This window comes from Cornus florida, unplaced genomic scaffold (assembly GCF_030987335.1).
Source record: "Cornus florida cultivar Cherokee Brave unplaced genomic scaffold, ASM3098733v1 CherokeeBrave_3.0.0_Hap2_Chr10, whole genome shotgun sequence".
Taxonomy (NCBI): domain Eukaryota; kingdom Viridiplantae; phylum Streptophyta; class Magnoliopsida; order Cornales; family Cornaceae; genus Cornus; species Cornus florida.
In genome coordinates, this window is record NW_026775580.1 from 87,504,199 (window position 1) to 87,525,498 (window position 21,300).

Genomic DNA, 21,300 nt, shown 5'->3' on the forward strand with positions numbered 1-21,300 from the left:
CAAGCCTCTTCCTCTATTTTTTCAACAGGAACGCTTGCTTGAGTTTTAGGCAAATGAAAGAATCAATTTTTATCAAGTGTTTGGCATCTTGTACTCCCTCAGTCGTCCAGTTTTTTTTAATTGTCCTAAAATATTTGTCCCTTATCAAGTTTAAACGGCATATTTCACATCTTTCCAGAAATTTTAAAAAAATTCAATCTTGATTATATATATATTTAGACTTTAAAGGGTAATTTTGTAATTCTATACAATAATTACATGTCCCTTTAAAAAGTTTTACTCCATAAAAAAGGATATCTAATTTAGGATAGAGAGAATATGCTTGTTAGTTCTAAATGTCACCGAAAGAGTATTCCAGTTTCTTGTATATAATTGTACTTTGATCATCTTGATATGGTCAATGTAAAGGGATTTTTTCTATAGTTACAATTAAATGAAATGAAAAATTATGTTTGGTCTTCAAGAAAAATATATTTTCTTGCTGCATTCTTTACAAGGAAGACATTGCAAGCTCATCACCTCACATTTCCGTTTTTCTTCAATTAATGCCATTAACAGATTCCAGACATTATGCAAGCGTGTGATCTTTTTGCTATCTCCATTTCCTATTCAGATATTATGCAAGTATGCCACTCAAGAAGCCCCTACAAGAGAATCACATGGATCAAAATTAACATGACAAAGACATAAGAACAGTTTATGCAGTGATCAAGGAGGACCCTTACCAAATTCCTGTGGGCTTTTCAGCTTTGTTTCTGCAAGAATTCATCGCAAAACAAATTAAATTAGAACGATGGTTTGGATTAAAATGTGAAGGTGGTGCAGTGCCAAGTACTTTCTAAAACTTGTGAATGAATTAGTACCTTGTTCTTCCGTCAAACGCGTCGTTGATTTCATCACCATCTGGCCTTTCTGCAAATGTCGCCAGGACGATGTACTTTTCTTTCCCAAAGGAGGCTTCATCCACCCTCTTGTATAATTCATAAGGGTAAGGATGAGACATCCTGAAAGTCATGAAAACACTATTAACTGTAAAGCTTGTCCAGGAGAAATATTTAGCTAGGGAAGCTTTGCAGGTATGTAATTAGCCTTTCAAGTTTCAACATTCATTTAAGTCATTAGGACAACAGCATAAATGCATACATTAGTCAATTTTAATATACTTAACACAAGATTGAATACGTATACCATAACCCACATGCTTATTTTCTGCATAACTCTTTAGTTCTTATTCCTCCTAACAATCCAGATGCAATATGACTTCTACTACCCCAAAAAGGTTTTTCGCCACAACGATATATCACTTTACAGGATTATAATTTTGTCTGACTATTGACTTAAAGATCAAATTAGTCACATCAAAAGGAAGAAAGAAGAAAATTATATCCTAAAAATGTTGACCAGACAAGAAAAAAGATCAGTTTTCTATCAATGTGGCAAAACATTACATATTAGTCACCTTTTGGAATTGGAAAATATAACCACATTCAATTTCCGAATATATATATATATATATATATATAATGACATGCACTGTTGTACGAGAGAGAGAGAGAGTCCATCTGCGTTTTCACTATATTTTTACAAGCAATTTGCATAGTGACCGGACTTGCAACAATCTTACCTGAGAGCACCCATAATTGGATATTGAGTTCCAGCATAATAGAGAAGCCGAAAGGAATAGCAATTTTCAAATGATGCGGCATACTCCAATCTCTTGTCTCGACCCATAGTCTTGAAGAAATTTGGCATAGTTAGTACCAAGATACACTGACTAATGTACCTCATTTATGACTCACTGGTCCTGTACTTACTTGCATGATGCCGCTGGAACCAGGTAAATCCTGGTTATAAAGAAATTTGCAACAGAATTAGTAACACAGGTGAATAGATATGCATTTGCATACAATGAGTTTTAGCAGTATGACAATGATTTGAAGCATAACATAAAAAAAATAAAATAAATAAAGAGAGATTATTTCAGGATTTTCAAATTGGTCAATATATTAAACAAATAGCTCGTGCACATAATGATTATTATTATTATTATAATTATAAAAATAAATATAAATAAAAATAAAAATCAATTAAGTACTGTACAATTGTTTTAGCTGTGGTTGAGTTCTATTTTCTTGGAGAGAGAACAACAAAATTTGGAAAGCTTATCATTTTTTTCTTTCCTTCCTTCCCAAAAGAGGATAATAGAATTTCAGGTGATGTAATGCTCCAACTTTCAGTATGAGAGGACTCACTTCTGAGGCATGAATGGTTGGATTAACTGAGTAAGAAAGGAATCGAGTTGGGAAGAGAAATAAACGTCACTCCTCTTCAAATCTGTGGTACTAAAAGAGGATCTTAAATTTCTCTACCCAAATATCTGGTAGTGCAACACCAGATAGTTCCAACTTATAGACTATTTGATAGTGCAACACAAATATCTGGTCTTCTTTTTCCTTTTTCAAAAATTAAAGCAAACACACACACACACACACAACATGCCCCTCGCGGGGCCTGAACTCTCGGAGAAGTGATCATACCCTCAAGGCTAGTGGTCTGGTCTTTTTCCTATGAAATTTCATGTCGAAAAATGTGGTAGAAGTATGATCTCCTTTTCTTACTGCTTATCAGAAAGAAAAAGAAATGATGGTAATGTTTTACATAAGGAAATGCAGATTATACAAATCAATGATGTACTTTTAGATTCACAAATTTATAGGTGTTACGACAAACGCAGCGAACCAAGCAACAATTACAATACACGACGAAAAAAATAAACACACTACACAAAGAACACAGATTTATACGTGGTTCGGCAAAGCCTACATCCACAGTGGAGATCCGGCGAAAGTCTTCACCATGTGTAAAATCGGAGATTACAAGTTTCAGCCCCCCATTCTCAATTAGAAATTATAAAATATGATTTGAACGTAAAATTACTTAAATATAACAGTAGCAGCTACATATAACTATAAATTTTTCATTATGCGTTTTATTCCTCCAATTCAATAACCCAACATAATTTCCCATTTTGATTGTGGAAGGATGTAGTCTGAATGCTGAACAGTTTGATGGAACTGGATGGAAGGAAATTGATGTGACTGAATGTAGATGCTTTGATGAGAGAGAGAGAGAGAGGTTGAAAGGGAGTTTTAAAATAGTGTTAAATCATGCAGGTGGTGATGGAAAGTTTTCTCAGCAACTGTTGCAGGGCTGACCTCGCTGACCTCAGAGATACAAGTAACTAAAATTTTGACTAGTTTTTTTCAAATTGAGCCACAATAGTTTCACATAAACTTATAGGAAGCAAACTAGCAATCTTAGGATGCTGTAAAATGTGAGATCCAAGAGTACTGGAGTTTTGGTGGAATTTTTTTATATCGGCAGCTTGCATTCTTTCTAGACAGGCTGGTGTTTAAGAATTCATCTTTTAAAGGTCCACCACAGATTCATGTTTTTTAAAAAGAAGTTCCTAAAAGTGAAATCAGTTGAAGTTATACAGAAACTCTACCTTGAGCCTAGGATTGATAAGAATGACTGGGCGCTTGCCAGCAGCATCAGTCATAGCTCTTAGATCCTGCATTAATCAATACGAAGGCTTGTCAAAAAGGCGACTAAAGCATGTGAGACAAAGGTGCTGCCCAGAAAACATAATGAAACATTGCCCTCCAGTCCCTTACATCAATTATACAATTCCCCACAGCATTTTGAGGAGCAACTAAAATAAACATATCATCTTGTTCATCCACCTCTTCAGCACCTGAGAAAAATATGAAACACGTAGATAAGGACACCAATTCAGGAAGTTGATCTCTTACTGTTCCAGAAATTAAGGATATAAGAAGTATAGGTTTAGCAACAGTTGCAACAAAATGACATTACTAAATTAGGAAATATTATAGCAGATTGTAACCATTATCTATTTGTATACTAGTTCTATCATATAACTTGTTACTATGGAGAAAACTCTAAATTACTAATACCATAATTTTTTTTTGGCAAGAAACATACTCACACGCCCATTTGCCATTATGGGGGGACTTAAAATCTCGATCTTCTACTTTGGAAGGTGAGAAAGTACCACTAGGCTACAGTCTTTGGTAATGACTAATACCATAATTACTATCTGCTTATGAAATTGTGGGTATGAGACCCCCCAATCCCCCAAGGGGCCCAGCCACATAGTATAAAATGGGATAACAGTCCAAATGGACATTCCATGAGAACATCTCTCTCTCTCTCTCTCTCTCCCTCTCCCTCTCCCTCTCCATTATTGTAACTCATACATATTTCATTGAGTAAAGGATCCCCTCAGGTTGTGTCCATTATACTTTCACGATTTCTGTGTTCGAGCTTTGACAGGGTACACCATACAAGGTCACCAAGGTCCTGATTAGAAACTCCACAGGGCCCCCAACCTGTTGAAGGCAAATCTCATGATCACTCTTACATTCAATTGGTTTAGCTGACCCGCAACCTGACTTGAAGAGAGAAAAAAATCTCTTCGACTCTGTTGCTAACCTATGCCCATCCTAGATGGTAACTTTAGTATTATATTATTCTATTAAATAATCTCCTCAAACCCTACGGAGGCAACCAATATGTTACCCTTCGTCGTCTTACCATTACTTTACAATGTCATTATCATGCCTTCCTTTTATCACTATAATTAACACACTTGTCTTACCTCAGCATGACATCACCAAACCTCAGCTTTGGCTATAATTAAAAAAAGAAAAAAAAAGAAAAGAAAGCATTCATCAGACTTGACAAAGGGGGACCACCACACATTCTCATCTCCATCTCTTCCTCCTCTCTTTCACACTCTAAACAATCAAAAGTGGTAACCTTCTACAATGTCACCCTTCTCTCTCTCATGCACAACTTTGCATGAACTTCCACCTCACATGGTCCGCTTGGGATCTATACTATGTTGCTGGTAAGCCTCATAGCACATGTGAAATCAAATCCATATTTTTTGTGACCACAGCGGGAGTCAAGTGCTACCATGATAAGCCTCTCCAGGCCCTTTAAACGATCAGCTTTTTAGTGCTCGTCTCTGTCATATTTCCATTGTACACACTATTAGCTAATCCATTGCTGCTCCTCAACATCGATTACACTGCTCTTTGTGTACAATTTGTTATCTTTGTGGTACACTGGCATACAATCTCGTGCCTTAATTTTACTTTCTTCGTTGTTGCTTAATCTCTGTGCTTATTCTGACAGATTCTGTTAGTGGTGTTAGTGCCCAACTTTCAACTCTGGCTTCTGAGTCTTCTTGAAGAAGCAAGAAACAGAACACCGTATCCCGCTCAAGTATTGAAGCAGAGTATCATGTTATGGCTACTACAGCTATGAATATTGTCTGGCTTCAGTGCCTTGTTTCAGCTTTATGGACAGCGATTCAATTTTCCATGAGCAGAGAAAGCATCTGGAGATTGATCATCATTTCCTCACCAGAATATGGAATGTTATAAGGTAGCCACTAATCTAGTTTCCAGGAAGATTCATACACTTCAGTGCTCACTTATCCATCATTAGTATGGTATAGAGCTGTGGAGAGGAGTAAATAATCCTATAAGCATCTCATGTTAGATAGAATTATACTTGTGCAGTGTTGTTGAATACAGCTGAGCTTTATATATAAATGTATACACACACACATAGGCTTTGCCTTCATATTAAGCAATATAACTTGTTCTCCTGCTTTTTGTTAACAAATTGAAAACGGTCAATGAATCAAAAAATTGAAGAAAACAAACATACTAAATGATTCTTTCCTTAGGAAACCAAAATTTTAAGACTAAAAATAAAAATGAAAAATGTATATTTTCTAAGTAACAAGTATAAAAAATTTGCAAATCAGATTAGCCTTTCCTATAAGTCACAACTGTTATTACTTCTTTTTTTTTAAACATATTTCAACAAGCAGAAGTGACAAACTATCCTTACATAGACAAAATTTAGCTACAATTTATGATTTTAAATGTTTATATGTGATATACTTCATCACCGTCAATATCCAAGTCAATACTTCAGGGTATGCATGATAAATTAATAACAAACTATCGACAAAAGAATCTAGAAATACCAACATCTGCAGAGAAAATACATAGACGGAAGGTCAATTAAAATGCAAATACCAACATCTGCAGGGAAATACATATAGATGGAAGATTGATGAAAATGACAAGCGGCAAGTCACATAACTCAGAATGATAGTATTAGTCTAATACCTATAGAACCAATGTTGATAAAGGTGCCCATGGCACCATAATCACCCCAATCCATGAACTCCAATATCTTTCGAGTTCCAGCAAGCTGCAATGGCATCCCAACAAGTGCTCCTTCTCCCATAGACCCTTGAACACAAACCTGAGAGAACAGAAAGTGTGGACGCCTTGATATGTATGTGTGTGTGTGTGTGTGTCTATATATATATATATATATATATATATATAAATTTTAACTAAATATGAAATTTTCAACCCAGGATACCTTGATACGCTTTCCGTCATCGGCAAATGATAGAGCTAGGACTCGAACAAGCTCCATTAGAGTACCTATTCGATAAACATCCTGTGCATCATAAGATATGGTTAACCCTAAACAAATTATTGGACACTCAAGGAAAAAAGTTGCTCACCATTTCTGGGTTCAGCTCTGGGATATTGATCTCTACCTGGCAATTTGAAATGACAATTTAATCAATATTAACCCAACCCTTGGGTGTAACATCTTCACATATAATAAAGTTAAAAGGAAAAAAATTAAAGTCTCACAAAACTAGTAATAGGATTTGTATGAAGGGACTTGTTTACACTCCATTTTGGACACCCTTGGCCATATTTAGACTCAACCATAAACTTAGACCACTGAGATTGCATGTGAAACCTTCTCTCCTATTTTATCTTTTTGTGCATGTAAAGATTCACTTGGTCTATGTAATTGAATAAAGAGAGGGAAACATATATCAACACTACATTTAATGCCTAAGTAAATACCCGTGTGGTCTTTCCTTTCTAAACACCCGGCTCCTCTCCACTACTGACATGGGACTGCCATTTTCCATAGATCAAGCCGGTGGCTGTGGAGAGGCCACACAACTCAAAATTAAAAACCTTCAGATCACGCAAAATGGTGTCATTTTACACTGCTTTTTAATTTAACCCACCCAACAAAGACACCTTTAAATTATAAAAAAAAAAAAAGAAAAAGTTTTAATTTGAAATAATCCAGTCAATTTATCAAGGTCAGAAGAGTTAATCCTTTATTTATTTATTTTTGATAAGTTAGAAGAGTTAATCCTTTTAGACAAAAGATTTTGGGAGCAACAAACTAGATACAAATTTAAACTTTGACATAATTTTTTTTTAAAATTAATTTATCTCTTAGTTTGTTATAACAGAGATTTATTACTATTCTGCATTAAATTAAAAGATGACTGGAATTTAGTACTTTCCTCTCCTCTTATATAGTTTAGCTAATTTTATCTAATTATATATATATTGCAAAATTGGTCCTATAACATCAACATCTCTCTCTTTTAGTTAATTTACATATTTTTGCTTTAAAATTTCCTTTCAGGCATTAATTTTGCTCCTTTACAAATTGGTCATGTAGCGTTTACGTTTCTTTCATCTTAATACTCGCGCTTAACACTTTCTCCTGTGCGAGATCCATAGAGAGATCCAGCGAACCAAACCGAAAGAAAAAATATTGCAGGTAATTGCTGATGCAACCCATCACCCACGCCCAAACACAAAAAATGCCCTCTATTCTCTTTTTGACAGCAACTATTCAAATTGATCATATACAACTTATGACATTATTTATCTGCATAAAAATGTTGGTTGAGCTGATTTGACCATAAATAAATCCCAAGTGTTAGGTGTATGTGATTACTGATTAGCAACAGAAAATGTTGCTGCATTTTGCTCATAAGAGAAACCATGTCATGGGGAAAGATAGTAAAACTGAACACATGAGAAGATGTCGTGAAAGCGGATGCTTAAAGTCCGGGAAATTGATTCTCCTGTTCTCCTAAATTCCTAATACTACTAAATGGCAAGAAAAAAGAGTTCCAAATAAGGAAACAAATCTTTCTTTTAGTATTATACAGGAGAATCCAGTTCGTTAATCACTTCAAAAGGAATGTTTCATAACAAGATTTCAACACATCAAAATCCAACACCAGCATAAAGGTGCATGGTGTATTTATTATCAATTCATAAATTCCTACCCACAAAAATAATGGAGTAAACACAACCATAAATGCATGGTGTATTTATTATCAATTCATAAATTCCTACCCACATGAAGATGGTACTGTGTGAATTTGACATTATATTACCCATGCATTTATGGTTGTGTTTACTCCATTATTTTTGCCCAATGGAAAGATGACAAATGACGAGTTTTAACAAGCTTGCCACATTGGATTAGTACTCTAAATATCCAAAAGAGGAAGGTGTGACATGGAATTATTGATATGGTCTACCAATAGAGAAGAGGTACATGGCGAGTTCCAATGGAACTTGTCACGCCGGATCGTAACTCTGACAAAATTTAATTTCCTTTGGAATATTAAAACTACGTGGTTTTAATTTCCTTTGGTCAAGATAAATTCCACCACATGGAATTATTAATTAAAAGAAAGTGGTGAGTCCTGTTAGGACTTGCCAACTTTGAATATAATGTCCTAAAAGTACATAAAGTTGGCATAGAGTCACTATCATGAGTGCAACCTCATATAAAATATTCAAGTCAAGGCCAACCAACCAATGGTTTATTAACACGTGGCGAGTTCTACTGAACTTGCCACGGTAGATCAATTATTTTAAGAGTTGATTTTATTAAAGATTCATGGAAAATCATATTCTTATAGGATACCTGGAAAATCCTATTCTTATAGGATACCAATTAAATGGATATTTTCCATTTAATTACGAAATCAAGGTTGACTAAGCAAGACGTGGGGCTGGATTTTCTCCTAAAATCTAGGGGGTTTTCAACAACTACTTTTGACAAAATCAAGCAACGAGGAAGTGGGGTGATTGTTTCCAGAAATATAAAATATATTTCTAAATATATATATATATATATTTATACAGCCCACGATGGATAGAGGAGTTACTGAAATTCTGAAGGAAGCCACGACGTGACGACGCCATAAACTCTGAACTTGGAAGGAAAGTCTCAAGAAGGGAAGTTATAGGAATTGAGGACGCCAATGAGAAGCATGCTGAAATTTAGAAGTTCATGGCGTCATAGAGTCTAAGAATCAAGAAGGGAAGTTTGGTTAAGGGAAGTTACCAAAGTCAAGGAAGTGTGGGTCGCAAAGGAAAAGGAACATGGGCAATGACTTATATCGTGGATGTATATATATATTCATACATATATATATATATATATATATATGTTATATCATATATACATCCACGATGAGAAGATGCCGCTGTAATTTTGGAGGACACGACGCCATGAAAGGAAGTAAGTCCAACTAGAAGAGGTTACCTAAAGCCAAGGGAACGTGGATGTTTGTATAATTTCTATATACATGTATGATATATATAGAAATTATACAGAAGAAAGGACTCTGCAGAAGGAAAGACCACAAGGGAACATGGGATACTTGACTCATCACGAATGCATCAGTTGAAAGTGGTGGTGTTTCATGCAACTACTACCACTAACTGAAAACGGTTGTCGTAGATTATGGATGATGGGGTTAAGATGGTTAAATCGTGTCTAAATTGGAGAAGGAATTCGCAGGAGATGGAAGAGGAACATAAAGACGTGGGACGTGTGTCAATTTGTGAAGAAGACAAGTGAAAAATTCATTTCAAAAACCACCCACGATACAAGTTCATGGAAGACTGTGGAGAACATGGCTGGAGTTGTGCATCAAAGGAAATAAAGAGCAAGAAGATGATAGAAGAAAAGAAGTTACAACTGCCAAGAGAACATAGGGCACTTGGCAGTCTGAAATTTGGCCACATGGAAACTACTGGAGTTGCCACATCAAGCTGCTGCATGCATGGAAAGCTCTATAAATAAAGCATTTAAGGCTAGTTTGCAAACCCTGCCTGCTCAGCCCAAACAACACTTCAACACAAGCATCTTTGCTTTCATGTATCTCTCATTTCAACAATGACTTTGCACTATGTCTAAACCTAGCACTTTGCTAGTATATGTATTTCCATTCCAGCAATGAATGTACATCATTTTAAGTTGAGTCCAACACTTTGCTATCTTGTATAGCATTCATTCCATGCGATGAATTCTCGTAATGCTTGAGTTAAGTCCAGCACTCCTTTTGCTACTGTCAGCCGAGCACTGCATTTCCATGTCTCTAAATTTTCAGTCCTGCATTTTAAATTACTTTAAATTCCAGCCTTGCACCTTCAATACCGTCTTCATTTCCATTAGCCATAGAATAGTTTGAAGTCCTTGTTCAAGGCAAAAAAGACCCTTCGAAGGTGGTCATTCCAGACCTTCGTACAATCGCCTGATCCCTACAAATTTCCAACTGGATTACTGTTCGGATTTCTACTTTGGAACTACAGGAGTTCCTGGCACGCCCGCACACCCACACTATTCTATCCCACCATCCACCATTCCACGCTTTTCGGAGAGTGGAACCAGCACTTTCTCGCGAGCCGAACAGGTTGTGATTGCTTATTATAGTGATAAAAGTTCACGCTGTCAAATATGATAATGTGGATTTGAGTCAAACGGCAGCCACTTTGTGCAAATAATGCTAAAGGTTATATTTGTCCCAATTTGCCCCTCCCAAAACTCTTGATTAATGAGGACCGCATTAAATAATGGCCTTCCATTACCAATGCATTAATGTAGTGTAGAAAAATGGGCATCTTATCTTTTCTGTTTTGGTTGTAATGACTTTTACTCAGTACTCAGTTTTCATAATAACACATCCTACTAAATTTGAAAAAAATAAGCATATGAGAAAAATAATGAGCATTTGTTATTCAAAGATCTTCTACTTGTCAACAAAACTATAAAGTTATAAAAATATTAAAAGTTACCTTATTGTTGTTTATTGTTCATTAACAAATATCTCAGTTACCCATCAAGAAGGAATTTCAAAAACCATTCAAGATTCTATATCATACTCAATTTTTGTATATGATGTCCCATACTTGTTGCAAAGAGACCAAGGAATGATTTATTAGAAACAACAATAACTTATGACAAATGAATGTAATGGCAGAGATTTATAAACAGAATAAAATGGTTTCACATTGGGCATGATTTGCTAATCCCTGTATTGAATTAGTTTTCAATAAGAACTATTACGAAGAATATCTGACCTTTAATCGAGTTTTTCCATCTTTTATGGCTCTCTGTGTCGCTTGCAGCACATCATCATAGAAATATTCCCTGATTTCCCTAGAATGAGGAATGTTATTCAACCTAGTAGGAATTCCTCTCCAACCGTCCTGTAAAAGGCTAAAGCAAAATAAGAAAAGGAAATTCCTAAAGCTACTAATTACCTTTTCATTTTCTGTAACCCATCCCATATCAATTTGATAGGAAATAACGAAGACTCAATTTAAATAAATAGCAAGATACCTGACTTGAAGATGCCCAATTTGTGTTGCTGTCAGTTTGAAGCGCTGAATTTCCTGGTACAGAGAAGAAATTGAATGAAGCTTGACTAAATACAGAAGTAAAAAGTAGTTACTACTTACCAGTAGATAATCCTAATTCAAGTTCTAGTTGGGTCTGCCTGGTCTGGCATACCCTGACTTCCATCTTGCCTAAATTGCCCCTCGATTTTCAAAAAAGAAGTCCCTGATTACTTGTCAGAGCAGCAAAAATAGAAACTGAAGGAATAAGAAGGCATAGACAGCAATTAAAATGCAAAGCCAACAGAGAATCTTGGCTACTTTGCAAGGAAGCCTTACAAACATATGTATTAGAGCCTTCACTCATAGGCCTTGGAACTAAAAGAAAGCCTTTACAGAAGGCATCAGCTAATTTACAACCAGAAAAACAAAGAAAATTAATTTAAAATTTTGATGTAGTATCGGCTCCAGCAAACAGGTCTCAGATCAGTCCATGTTTGTGACATATATTGACGGTAAGGCTAACCTATATTCGATCTGGTTTTCATATAATCTCTCTCTTCTTTACTTTACTCCGCTCTGCCTCTCTGTGTCTCCCCCACTCTATATATATGTACGCAAAATAGTATTGACAATAAGAACAATATAATAATACAAATCATAGATTTATCATCGTTTTATGAACTGAAATGGTAAAGCTTCCACAGAGTTAAACATTTTGCTGACCTGTTATTTATCTTTTAAAGCAAAAAAAAAAAAAAAAAACACACACACACACACAAACACCCTTAAACAAATATGATTCTCCTCCATTTTCATGGGAACCAGAAGGAGAGACGAAATTTCAGGTTCTTAAGATAATTTTTCATCTATTTGGATGAGAACTTCATAAAGGATTTTACATTTCATATAACTCACTCATGCACTTAACAGTGTAGTGCAATATTTTGAAGTATCAAGAAAGAACCACACTTTCAGCAAATTTTAAGTTCTTGCATGGGTGTGTGAAGGTATAAATAGCCATGGTCAACTATTTTTATATGTTTGTGTGTGCAAAATGTAGCAGAATACAAAGTATGATTTTCTTTGTGTGGAAATGTGGCGGGGAAGATTATTTTGAGCTTCATTACAAGTGTTTTGAAGTGTTCGCCACACACTTGTGCATGTGTTAAACATTATTGCCTAATTTCATCCAGTTATTTTTTAACGGTTGTTTTGCATTCCATTTGTTTGCTAATAGAACAAGGATAGAAGGGGAAAAAAGAAAATTTGAAGTTTGAATTTATTGTCTATTTTGTTTTTTGGCCAAAATTGAAAAACTCATCAGCACTCAAAAGTAATACGTAAAATTAGTTGTAAAAGGAATGTGCAGCAGCTTTTTGTTTTTCCCTTGGTTTTGCTGAGCTTACATGGTTTATAAAGTGGCAATCTAAGTTTGACATTGAGTTTTGCATGTAGGCGTGGTATGAATTTCTAGAAACTAAACTTAACAATCCTCAGCCTCACTCGGTCATTTCTCGCTATGGGATAGCGGCACAAATGATAGAAGATATTTAAAGCAGATGGGACCCCTACTTGATGATCATGTAAACATTAACATAAAAGGGCAAGGGCAAACCCAGTGCACGAGGCTCCTACCATTGCGGGGTCTAGGAAGGATTAGATGTAAGCAGCCTTATCTCTACATGCAGAGAGACTGTTTCCTTGCATCGAACCTGTGCCTCTAGGTCACAATGGAGCAACCTTACCGTTGCATCAAAGCTCTCCCTCTTAAAAGAGCAAACCCAGTGCACAAGGCTCCCACCATTGGGGAGTCTGGAGAGGGTCAGATGTACGTAGCCTTACTTCCGCATGAGGAGAGGCTATTTCCTTGTTTTGAACCCGTAACCTCCAGGTCACAATGGAGCAACATTCATATTTTAAAATGATTAACAAAAAGTTTGGTGTGAACATACATAATGCTTGAAATGCTAAAATCTCGTACCTGATTTCATTCTTTTTGCTTTTTGCACTTGTGACAACAAAGAGTCTACTTCTTCAAAAACTACTTCTTTGGGACGGTTCCCATCAATCTGCGTATCAAAACAAAGTGAAGCAAATAAATATTATTGACACGGATCCTTAGATGAGAATCAAAGATAAGTAATATCAATATAGTTAAAATATGCAAACACCTTGTTCAATATGTTCAAGTATGTTGATAAGATTGCTTCAGCATTTTGCTTGTATATTTCTAGCCGCGATTTCACCTAGAAACAACGAAAGAAAATGCATGTGAAATGCAAACCATAGGAGTTCACAGCAAATCGGGTTAGATGCACAAAATAGATTTCTGAGTTCCAGAACAGAAATTTGCAATATGAAGGTATTGTTTGTGCTCCCAAAAAGATGTATATTCTCGTCACAGTTCTGATGTAATGCTGAAGTACACACATTAAAAAATGTTTTCCATAATATTTAAATTTAAGATGGATAAGTATGAAAGACGATGTTCTACTTTGTATCCCAAGGGCTCCCGCAAACTATAATCTCTGTTCACATAATAAGAAACTATCATCTAAAAAATAATAATCTAATTTCTCAGAAGAACATAATAAGAGGTCTATTTGCTGAAAAGATTTGTAGGTATTAGATAAATGATATCAGATATTGCTAGTTAACTGGACAATGTGTTCATCGGAATTCATGAGCACTGAGTGAGTACGAAAAAAATAAATCTAGATTATCAAGGTTTGGCAACCATACTTTTTCCTCAGTGTCATCAGGACGTATTACAAGCCTTGCCTTAACTTCCTCAGTCTCTGGAAGGAAATTTTTGATATGGTAAATCTTCCCTGTTACAGGATCCATCCTCCTACCAACACATCTGTCGACTAGAGTTTCATCAGGAACCTGAGTATAGAGAAATAAAATCTCTGTAAAGATCATTCCTTATGGAGATTCTACTAATGAACAGTAAAGAATAATTGTACAAAAAATTGCAAAGGTTGTATCAGAAAATTGAATTAAACCTTTCAGAGGCTACACAAAATTGAAACTATAAACACAAATGGTCACTAGATCTTCATGAAAACAAAGTGACCTCAAAGTTCTGCTACAATGAATTTTGATTTACAATTACATCATATATGAAAGATGAAACTCCATATGAAGTAGACGTAGAAAGAGCACATTTTGCTGATATGATCTGATTAAAAATGAGATTTTACAAAAATATCTAATAATCTATGCAAAGCAATACCACGATTTACTGCTTGTAAAATGTGTGCCAACGTGGGGCCAAATCAAATGTTCCCTTTAGAAATTTTCTTGATTTATATTTTGCTAGCCTTAAACTTGAGTTACACTGAACTACCACCCCATAGGGCCTGTACTTTCCGCATCCAGTATGACTTCCATTTCAAGACGCATTGTTTGTGAACAGTGACCACAAAAACTGCAATGTTAAAGAAAGGTTTTCCAAATGCCAGCTAAGATAACTCATGGCTCATAAATTGCAACTGGAACACCAGAGCAATTTTATCTACCTAAAGTTTGACCGATGAGTTTGGACATTCACTGGCGTGCCAAAAAAATTATTGTGGGTTAAGATAGTGAGGAAAAACATTGTAATATGTACTTTAACTGAATTTAAGGCCCTAGATAGAAGAGTAGTTAACTTTAAATAGTTGAGACAAGGATCTGTACTGTAGAGTTATGTTGTTTCTCAGTGGCTTGAATTTATTAAGGCCTCACTTGCAACAGTAGCAATACACTAGTTCCTTTGATTGAGCTGTGTTCTCAGTTGTATAAAATATATATTCATTAGGTCTCACTTGCAACATATTCAAGAACCAACTCATTTTGCAGGAGAAATGTGAAATTCCTATCTCTATCTTCTCTAAAATAAAATTTCATTGAGTTATTGTGAATAAATTCCAAAAGTGTACAAGGGTTGTAGACAATATTTCTCCAAATTAAAGCGACATATTAATTACAGCCACTAGCCAACTAAAACCTGACTTCATACAGAGACCATTTTATCCACTTTTCCTTTTGTAAATTGTAGCTTATAATATGAACTACATCATGTATCCACAAAATCCTCATAATGAGTTTAGCCTTGAGACAAATGCTAGTTTTTCTACGAGTAATTGAAATTTAATAAATACCTTAACGTGAACCAATAAACCTGCAATATTTTCATGTTCCCAACAGTCAATAGGCTGCAGCTGCTAAATACTATGCTTGGCACATTACATTCCATTACTTACAACTTGCAGAGTCCCAAAATCATTTACCATAATGTAATCAAGCTATTCTTCCGAAAGAGTAGAATCGGCAAGAGATTTTGCCTGAATTCCATTTAAGATAATAATGTGTCACGTTGCAGATAGCTCTGGTCGAGCAGCAATGCCTTTGTTTTATTCTTTTCTTTTTGCTGATAGTTAAACGATCACAAACGACCACCTATCGATATCTACTTTGAATATAATTTATGGTTTGGAGAGACATTTTTTAATGTTTGTATCTATTAACTTCCCCTTCAAAGGGCACAACTATCAACATTTCTAAATTTTCTCATCTTGTTACCTTCTATTACTTCAACATTTACAAGTAAATAATAAACTCATTTATAAGTATAAAAGACAAGTGCACAAGACATATACATCACACAAGGCTGATTCCAATGAAGAGGGTGAGATAGAAATACAGGATTCGAGATAAATCTGTTATATGAAAGTGTGATATACCAGCTTGTAATGCTAGACATAGAGAAGAATATTATACACAAAAAGAATAATTGTTTAGAAGGGCTATAGCAGTCAATATGTTATAAAAAAATTTGGTAGACTATCAAATAGATTTTTTTAGTTTCAATCAAGTTCCTAAATCCAATAATAGAGCAGAAATAAGAGAATGTCATACTGACATACATCTAATGCAATATACACATCTGGTCTAATCTTCAAATTTTCCAAAGTCTGTGCCTGGGCAAAACTTCGTGGGTACCCATCTAGAAGCCACCCTTTCTCTTTCGCATCTTTCAGTGATAAGCGCGCCGTCACCATCTGTAAAACAAAGTGTTCATGTCCTATCCTATTTAAGAAAGGAAAAGAAAACGATTAATAAATTTAAGAGATCACGCCATACAGCGGTCACAATTTCATCTGGAACCAGTTTGCCTGCATTCATGTACTCTTTTGCTTTATTTCCGATTTCTGTCCCAGCTGATACTTCAGCTCTCAGCAGATCTCCAGTTGATATGTGCACCAATCCAAACTGAAGAACCAATAGGAAAGAATCATGCAAGGATGTAAAACACACAAAGATAAAGTATGGTTTTCTCAATAAAGGTAAGCTGGATTCCTCAATAACTTGCTATCTACACGGAGACAGTTTTGGTGACAAGAGCAAAGCAAGCAATAAAGCAGAAGACAAATCACTTAGGGAGACACACACACACACACAAATGAAGGTAAATCTGTAAGTTCCATGGGCTACAAGAAATCAATTCAGATATAAATAAATAAATAAATATATATATATATATATATATACATTTTTTATGTGTGTGTGTGTGATGTCAAGCAATAAGCTATTTTTCCTTGTACACACATTAAGCAGAAGGCAACTAATATAACAACCAGGTATCCCCACTTGAGCAAGCCTAATCCCAAAAGAAAGGGACTGGAGTGAACACATAAGCTTGATAGCTAAATGTAGCACACCCAAGGTAGCTAGCAGTTATTGGGTGTTTTTTTTATTTATTTTATTTATATATTTATTTAATTTATTGAAAAAATATATAAGTAAAGAAGAAACCAATGACTACTACAAAAGAAAGTTATTTCACCTTTTGAACAATCATCTCACACTGAGTCCCTTTCCCTGAAGCCGGAGCCCCTGATATCATCACTTTTAATGGCTCACTCTGCGAACACAACACTTTCAAACCCTGCCAATTAAGAAACATACACAAGAGAGAGAAAGTAGGAGCAGAGCTTAGATCAATTACATTGTCGTACTAATTGAAATTAGATTACGCAATAAATGTGTAAATATATATATGAATCATATGATAAAGTAATATCACCTAATCTTTTCAGAATTTCGCCAATCTTCTAATTCCTTAATCTAAAAGATTATAACATGCCAATACTGACCCATTAAGAAATATATACACAAACATAAATATGCATACATAATTAGAAAGATACTGTTCTGACCTTGAATTTAGGGTTTGTCTTGAAATGGGTATTTCCATGGACATGAAGTGATGATAGATGCAGCTTGGAAAGAGGAGATGGCATGGGGAAAGATGAGGAAGAAGAAGACAATGATGAAAGAGATGATGGGTGAAGAGAGAAGGTAGAGAGAGAAGAGATTGATGAAGTGGAAGGGACATTGTTGAATTGAAGAGTAGTGAGTGAGTTGGGCAACATTGTAGCTCTTTTGAGAGACTGAGAGCAAGAGAGAGAATGAGTTAAGAGGCTGCCCTGATATGGCAAATAAGAGAGGAGGGCAGAGAATGGCTGAAATTAATGGACCAACCGCCACCGCAGATATTAATATATTACAGTATTAATGGAGTTTGTATTAATACTCTATACTGTATATTGAGAGCAAATTCCACAGGCCCAATAACAATAAGGCCTTTCTCAACCATATGGACCACTTTTTTTTTATCTTCTTCTTCTTTGCTTGGGTTGGGTCTGGCTTAAAACTTTTTGCAGAATTGAGATTAGAATTGGCTACGGATTAGAAATCTCAACGACTCAACCCAAATCTTATTGAACGCAAACCAAATCAACTTAAGTTATCCAATAAACTAAGGCACCGAGGACCCATAACTGAAGCCCAGCCCAGTAAAGGGTTACATGGGGTGAAATATACGTGCATTCGCATTTATGTTGTTAAAGATATATATGTTACTCAATTAATCTTCGGACATGGGGTGAAATATATATATATATATATATATATATATTATGCTTGTAAGATTCAATTAAGCTTGTGCAAAAACTGGTAAAGTACATGTAAAATAGTTAAAAATTATTTAATGATTATACTCTACATGGTATTACATCGGATGAACCGTGCACGTATAACATCATCCTCTACAACCGGTGCACAGCTCTTATAAGAAAATTATGTGAATCGTATGCAGCGGAATGTATTTAGGAAAGTTTTAGGTTTTGTAAAACAGATCTGTGTCGTTACCAACTTTACTTATTTTAACAATTAAACAGTTAATCACATGCAGATAAAATAAAGCAAAGTATAAAGTTAGAGATAAAACCAGGATTTTAGCGAGGAAATCCCAGTTGATAAAATACGTTAACTATGATGGGAAAAATCTCATGGACTTGTGCAGTCCAAAGTAAACCAATCTACTAAGTTTGAAACAAAGTATACCGAAATTTGACTCTGGCTCACACCCTATCGTTCTACACCACACTAACCGTTGACGATCCTCTGGCTTTGCTACTCCCCGTTTAACAGCAACTCGACCTCAGGCTTATACTTGATATTTGTATAAGAGTAGCAAGTAGATCAGACAGCACTCCGCGAATGCTCCAACCCTTCCAAAGTGTGACTGCGTTTAATTCTGTTCTTCAATCATCTGAATGATGTAGAAGAAGATCTGCTTTGTTTGATCGATGTTAATACGACCGTATGATCACGATCAGGATTCGAACTCCACAATTCTAACCTAACTAGGTGAATATGTGTATATTTTAGGAAGACAACAGAAAAATCAACTTTGATTTTCTAAAAGGGATAAACTTCCTAAGGCTTTGTATGATATATGAATAATGATTAAAAGCTGTTAATAAACCAATGTATATGACATGGTTTATATAGAGTATAGAAGACCTAATCCCTATGAAAATAAGGAAAAATTCGTGAAAAGGATTTGGTACAATTCTAGATCAACTGGGAAACAATTCAGAATAAGGAAACTAAAGTTATGTTGCAAACAAGACATCTTGAACTGGTTCAAGGAAGCTGAACCGGTTCAAGGTTGGCAGTCCTGAATATTCGAATTCTTTCAGCCTTGTTGCATTCTATAGGAAGTTCAGACCAACATGGTAAGTGTAGAATATCCAACCTTGTTCATATTCCTTCCTAAAGTAGTGTCTTTACCCTTTTCTTCACAAAATTTTCAAGTATGGTAAGTTTGAACTCCTTCCCAGTTCTGTAATCCCTATCGAACTTGATGACTTGTAGAACAAGTAATTTAAATTACAACGCAACTTGGACTTGTTATGTCTACGATAATTGCCAAAATAAATTAAAATCTCACAATCTCCCCCTTTGGCAATTTCGTGACAAAACCCTAAAAATAATTTTTGCAATCTACCCAAAGCAGAAAAATAAATTATATTATTTGCTTAAAATCCAAAACACAAAATAGGAACACTGTTTGTCGCTATTCTTCATGGATTCAAGGCTTGACCTGTTTCCTGCACACTATCAAGCAACAACTGCCAGTGAAGTTTAATAAATAAAAATTTATACGAACTCCCCCTGAAGTGAATATCCAAAAATTTCGAAAGAAAGTCATCTTATCCCCCCATTAACATCAGATTGAGTATATGATATTATCTCCCCCTTTTTGGAACAAATTGACAAAATGTAAAGACAAAAAATAGAACAGAGAATTCCCATTCAAAGAAGTCAAGTAAAACATATTCTAGATAAGCATAGTGAAGTCTATGAAAGCGTATTCTAGGAATATCCAAAGACAAAGACAAGTTGTGCAATAATTAAACAAAACATGATGTCATGATGCATGAGAAATTAACATTAAAAGCAGCATCATGTTCCCTCAACCACTTAGAGATAAGAAATATCATCTCTAGTCTCCGCCACTCTCTTCTTCATCCTCATCCTCATCATCTTCATCAGTATACTCATCCTCATCTTTATCATCTTCCTTATTGTTAGCTTGCAGTGACGGATCTGGAGGTACAGGCCTGTAAATATCCTCATCCGGAACCCCAGATGGCTGTCCTCTCAGCTGAGTCATCTGTAGTTTGAGATCTCGAATCTCAACCATTATTTTCTCAAACAACGAATTCTAATGCTGAAGTAGATGGGAGTACATGATATTGGAATCAGTTTTCATGAAAGTCCCTTTCGGAGTAAATAGCTGAGTAATGTCTGAAACTTGTGACGGTCCCTCATTAACAGATCTCCTCGCCTTTCTAGCATTCTTCCTAGTAGTCTTTGATTTGTTCAAAGCACGAGGATCTAATTTAGTCATTATCGGCTTATGATTAGCTCTTGGAAGAATCAGCACATTCTTCTTTTTTAGAATTTCCATGATGATCATTGGAAATGGAGAAGATTACTTGCAAGAATTTTTCTTGTAATGAGCAATAATAAGCTGCACAATAGAGTGGTTAAGCAAAATATCCTTATTGTTGGCAAGAAAATGCAGTACTTGTGCTCGCTCTAGAGATAATTCATCTTTCTTCCCGAAATAGCCCAGATTTGCCATAGCAAACAAGTTGAAGAACATAGCTTCATCTGTCAGAAATCGGGCTGGGATAGTATCTTGATTCACTGTAATACCCTTAATTTTTAAAGGATATTCTTGGAATTTATTTTAGTGTTGGTTGCATTTTATTTAATTAATTGTTTAATTGTGTTAATTAGAATTTGACTTATTTGTTAATTGTTTTGTTTTGTTTGTTTTATTTAATGATTTTAATTG

At 35.2% G+C, this 21,300-nt stretch overlaps 1 protein-coding gene across 1 annotated transcript; it reads right to left on the reverse strand.

Annotated features, from left to right (window-relative positions):
- Window positions 1-336: 336 nt before the first annotated feature.
- Window positions 337-18,088, reverse strand: LOC132279794 (adenylate kinase 5, chloroplastic). Its single transcript, XM_059781839.1, has 19 exons — window positions 17,804-18,088; window positions 17,431-17,532; window positions 16,728-16,856; window positions 16,511-16,645; window positions 14,340-14,486; window positions 13,769-13,843; window positions 13,579-13,666; window positions 11,599-11,651; window positions 11,337-11,465; window positions 6,647-6,682; window positions 6,499-6,579; window positions 6,237-6,375; window positions 3,678-3,757; window positions 3,509-3,574; window positions 1,815-1,844; window positions 1,625-1,734; window positions 864-1,004; window positions 726-755; window positions 337-644 (listed from the first exon to the last, which is right to left on the reverse strand). The coding sequence occupies exons 1-19, from the start codon at window positions 18,017-18,019 to the stop codon at window positions 617-619; spliced, it is 1,815 nt and encodes a 604-aa protein (XP_059637822.1). The 5' UTR covers window positions 18,020-18,088; the 3' UTR covers window positions 337-616.
- Window positions 18,089-21,300: the final 3,212 nt, after the last annotated feature.

Bases quoted from the DNA above. Each gene is read 5' to 3' on its own strand.
- LOC132279794 (XM_059781839.1), bottom strand. From the start codon at position 18,019: ATGTTGCCCAACTCACTCACTACTCTTCAATTCAACAATGTCCCTTCC. The intron at 13,667-13,768 runs GTGTTTGCATAT...TTTGATACGCAG, and splicing joins ACTTGAACATATTGAACAAG to ATTGATGGGAACCGTCCCAA. The intron at 11,466-11,598 runs GTATCTTGCTAT...AGCCTTTTACAG, and splicing joins ATTGGGCATCTTCAAGTCAG to GACGGTTGGAGAGGAATTCC.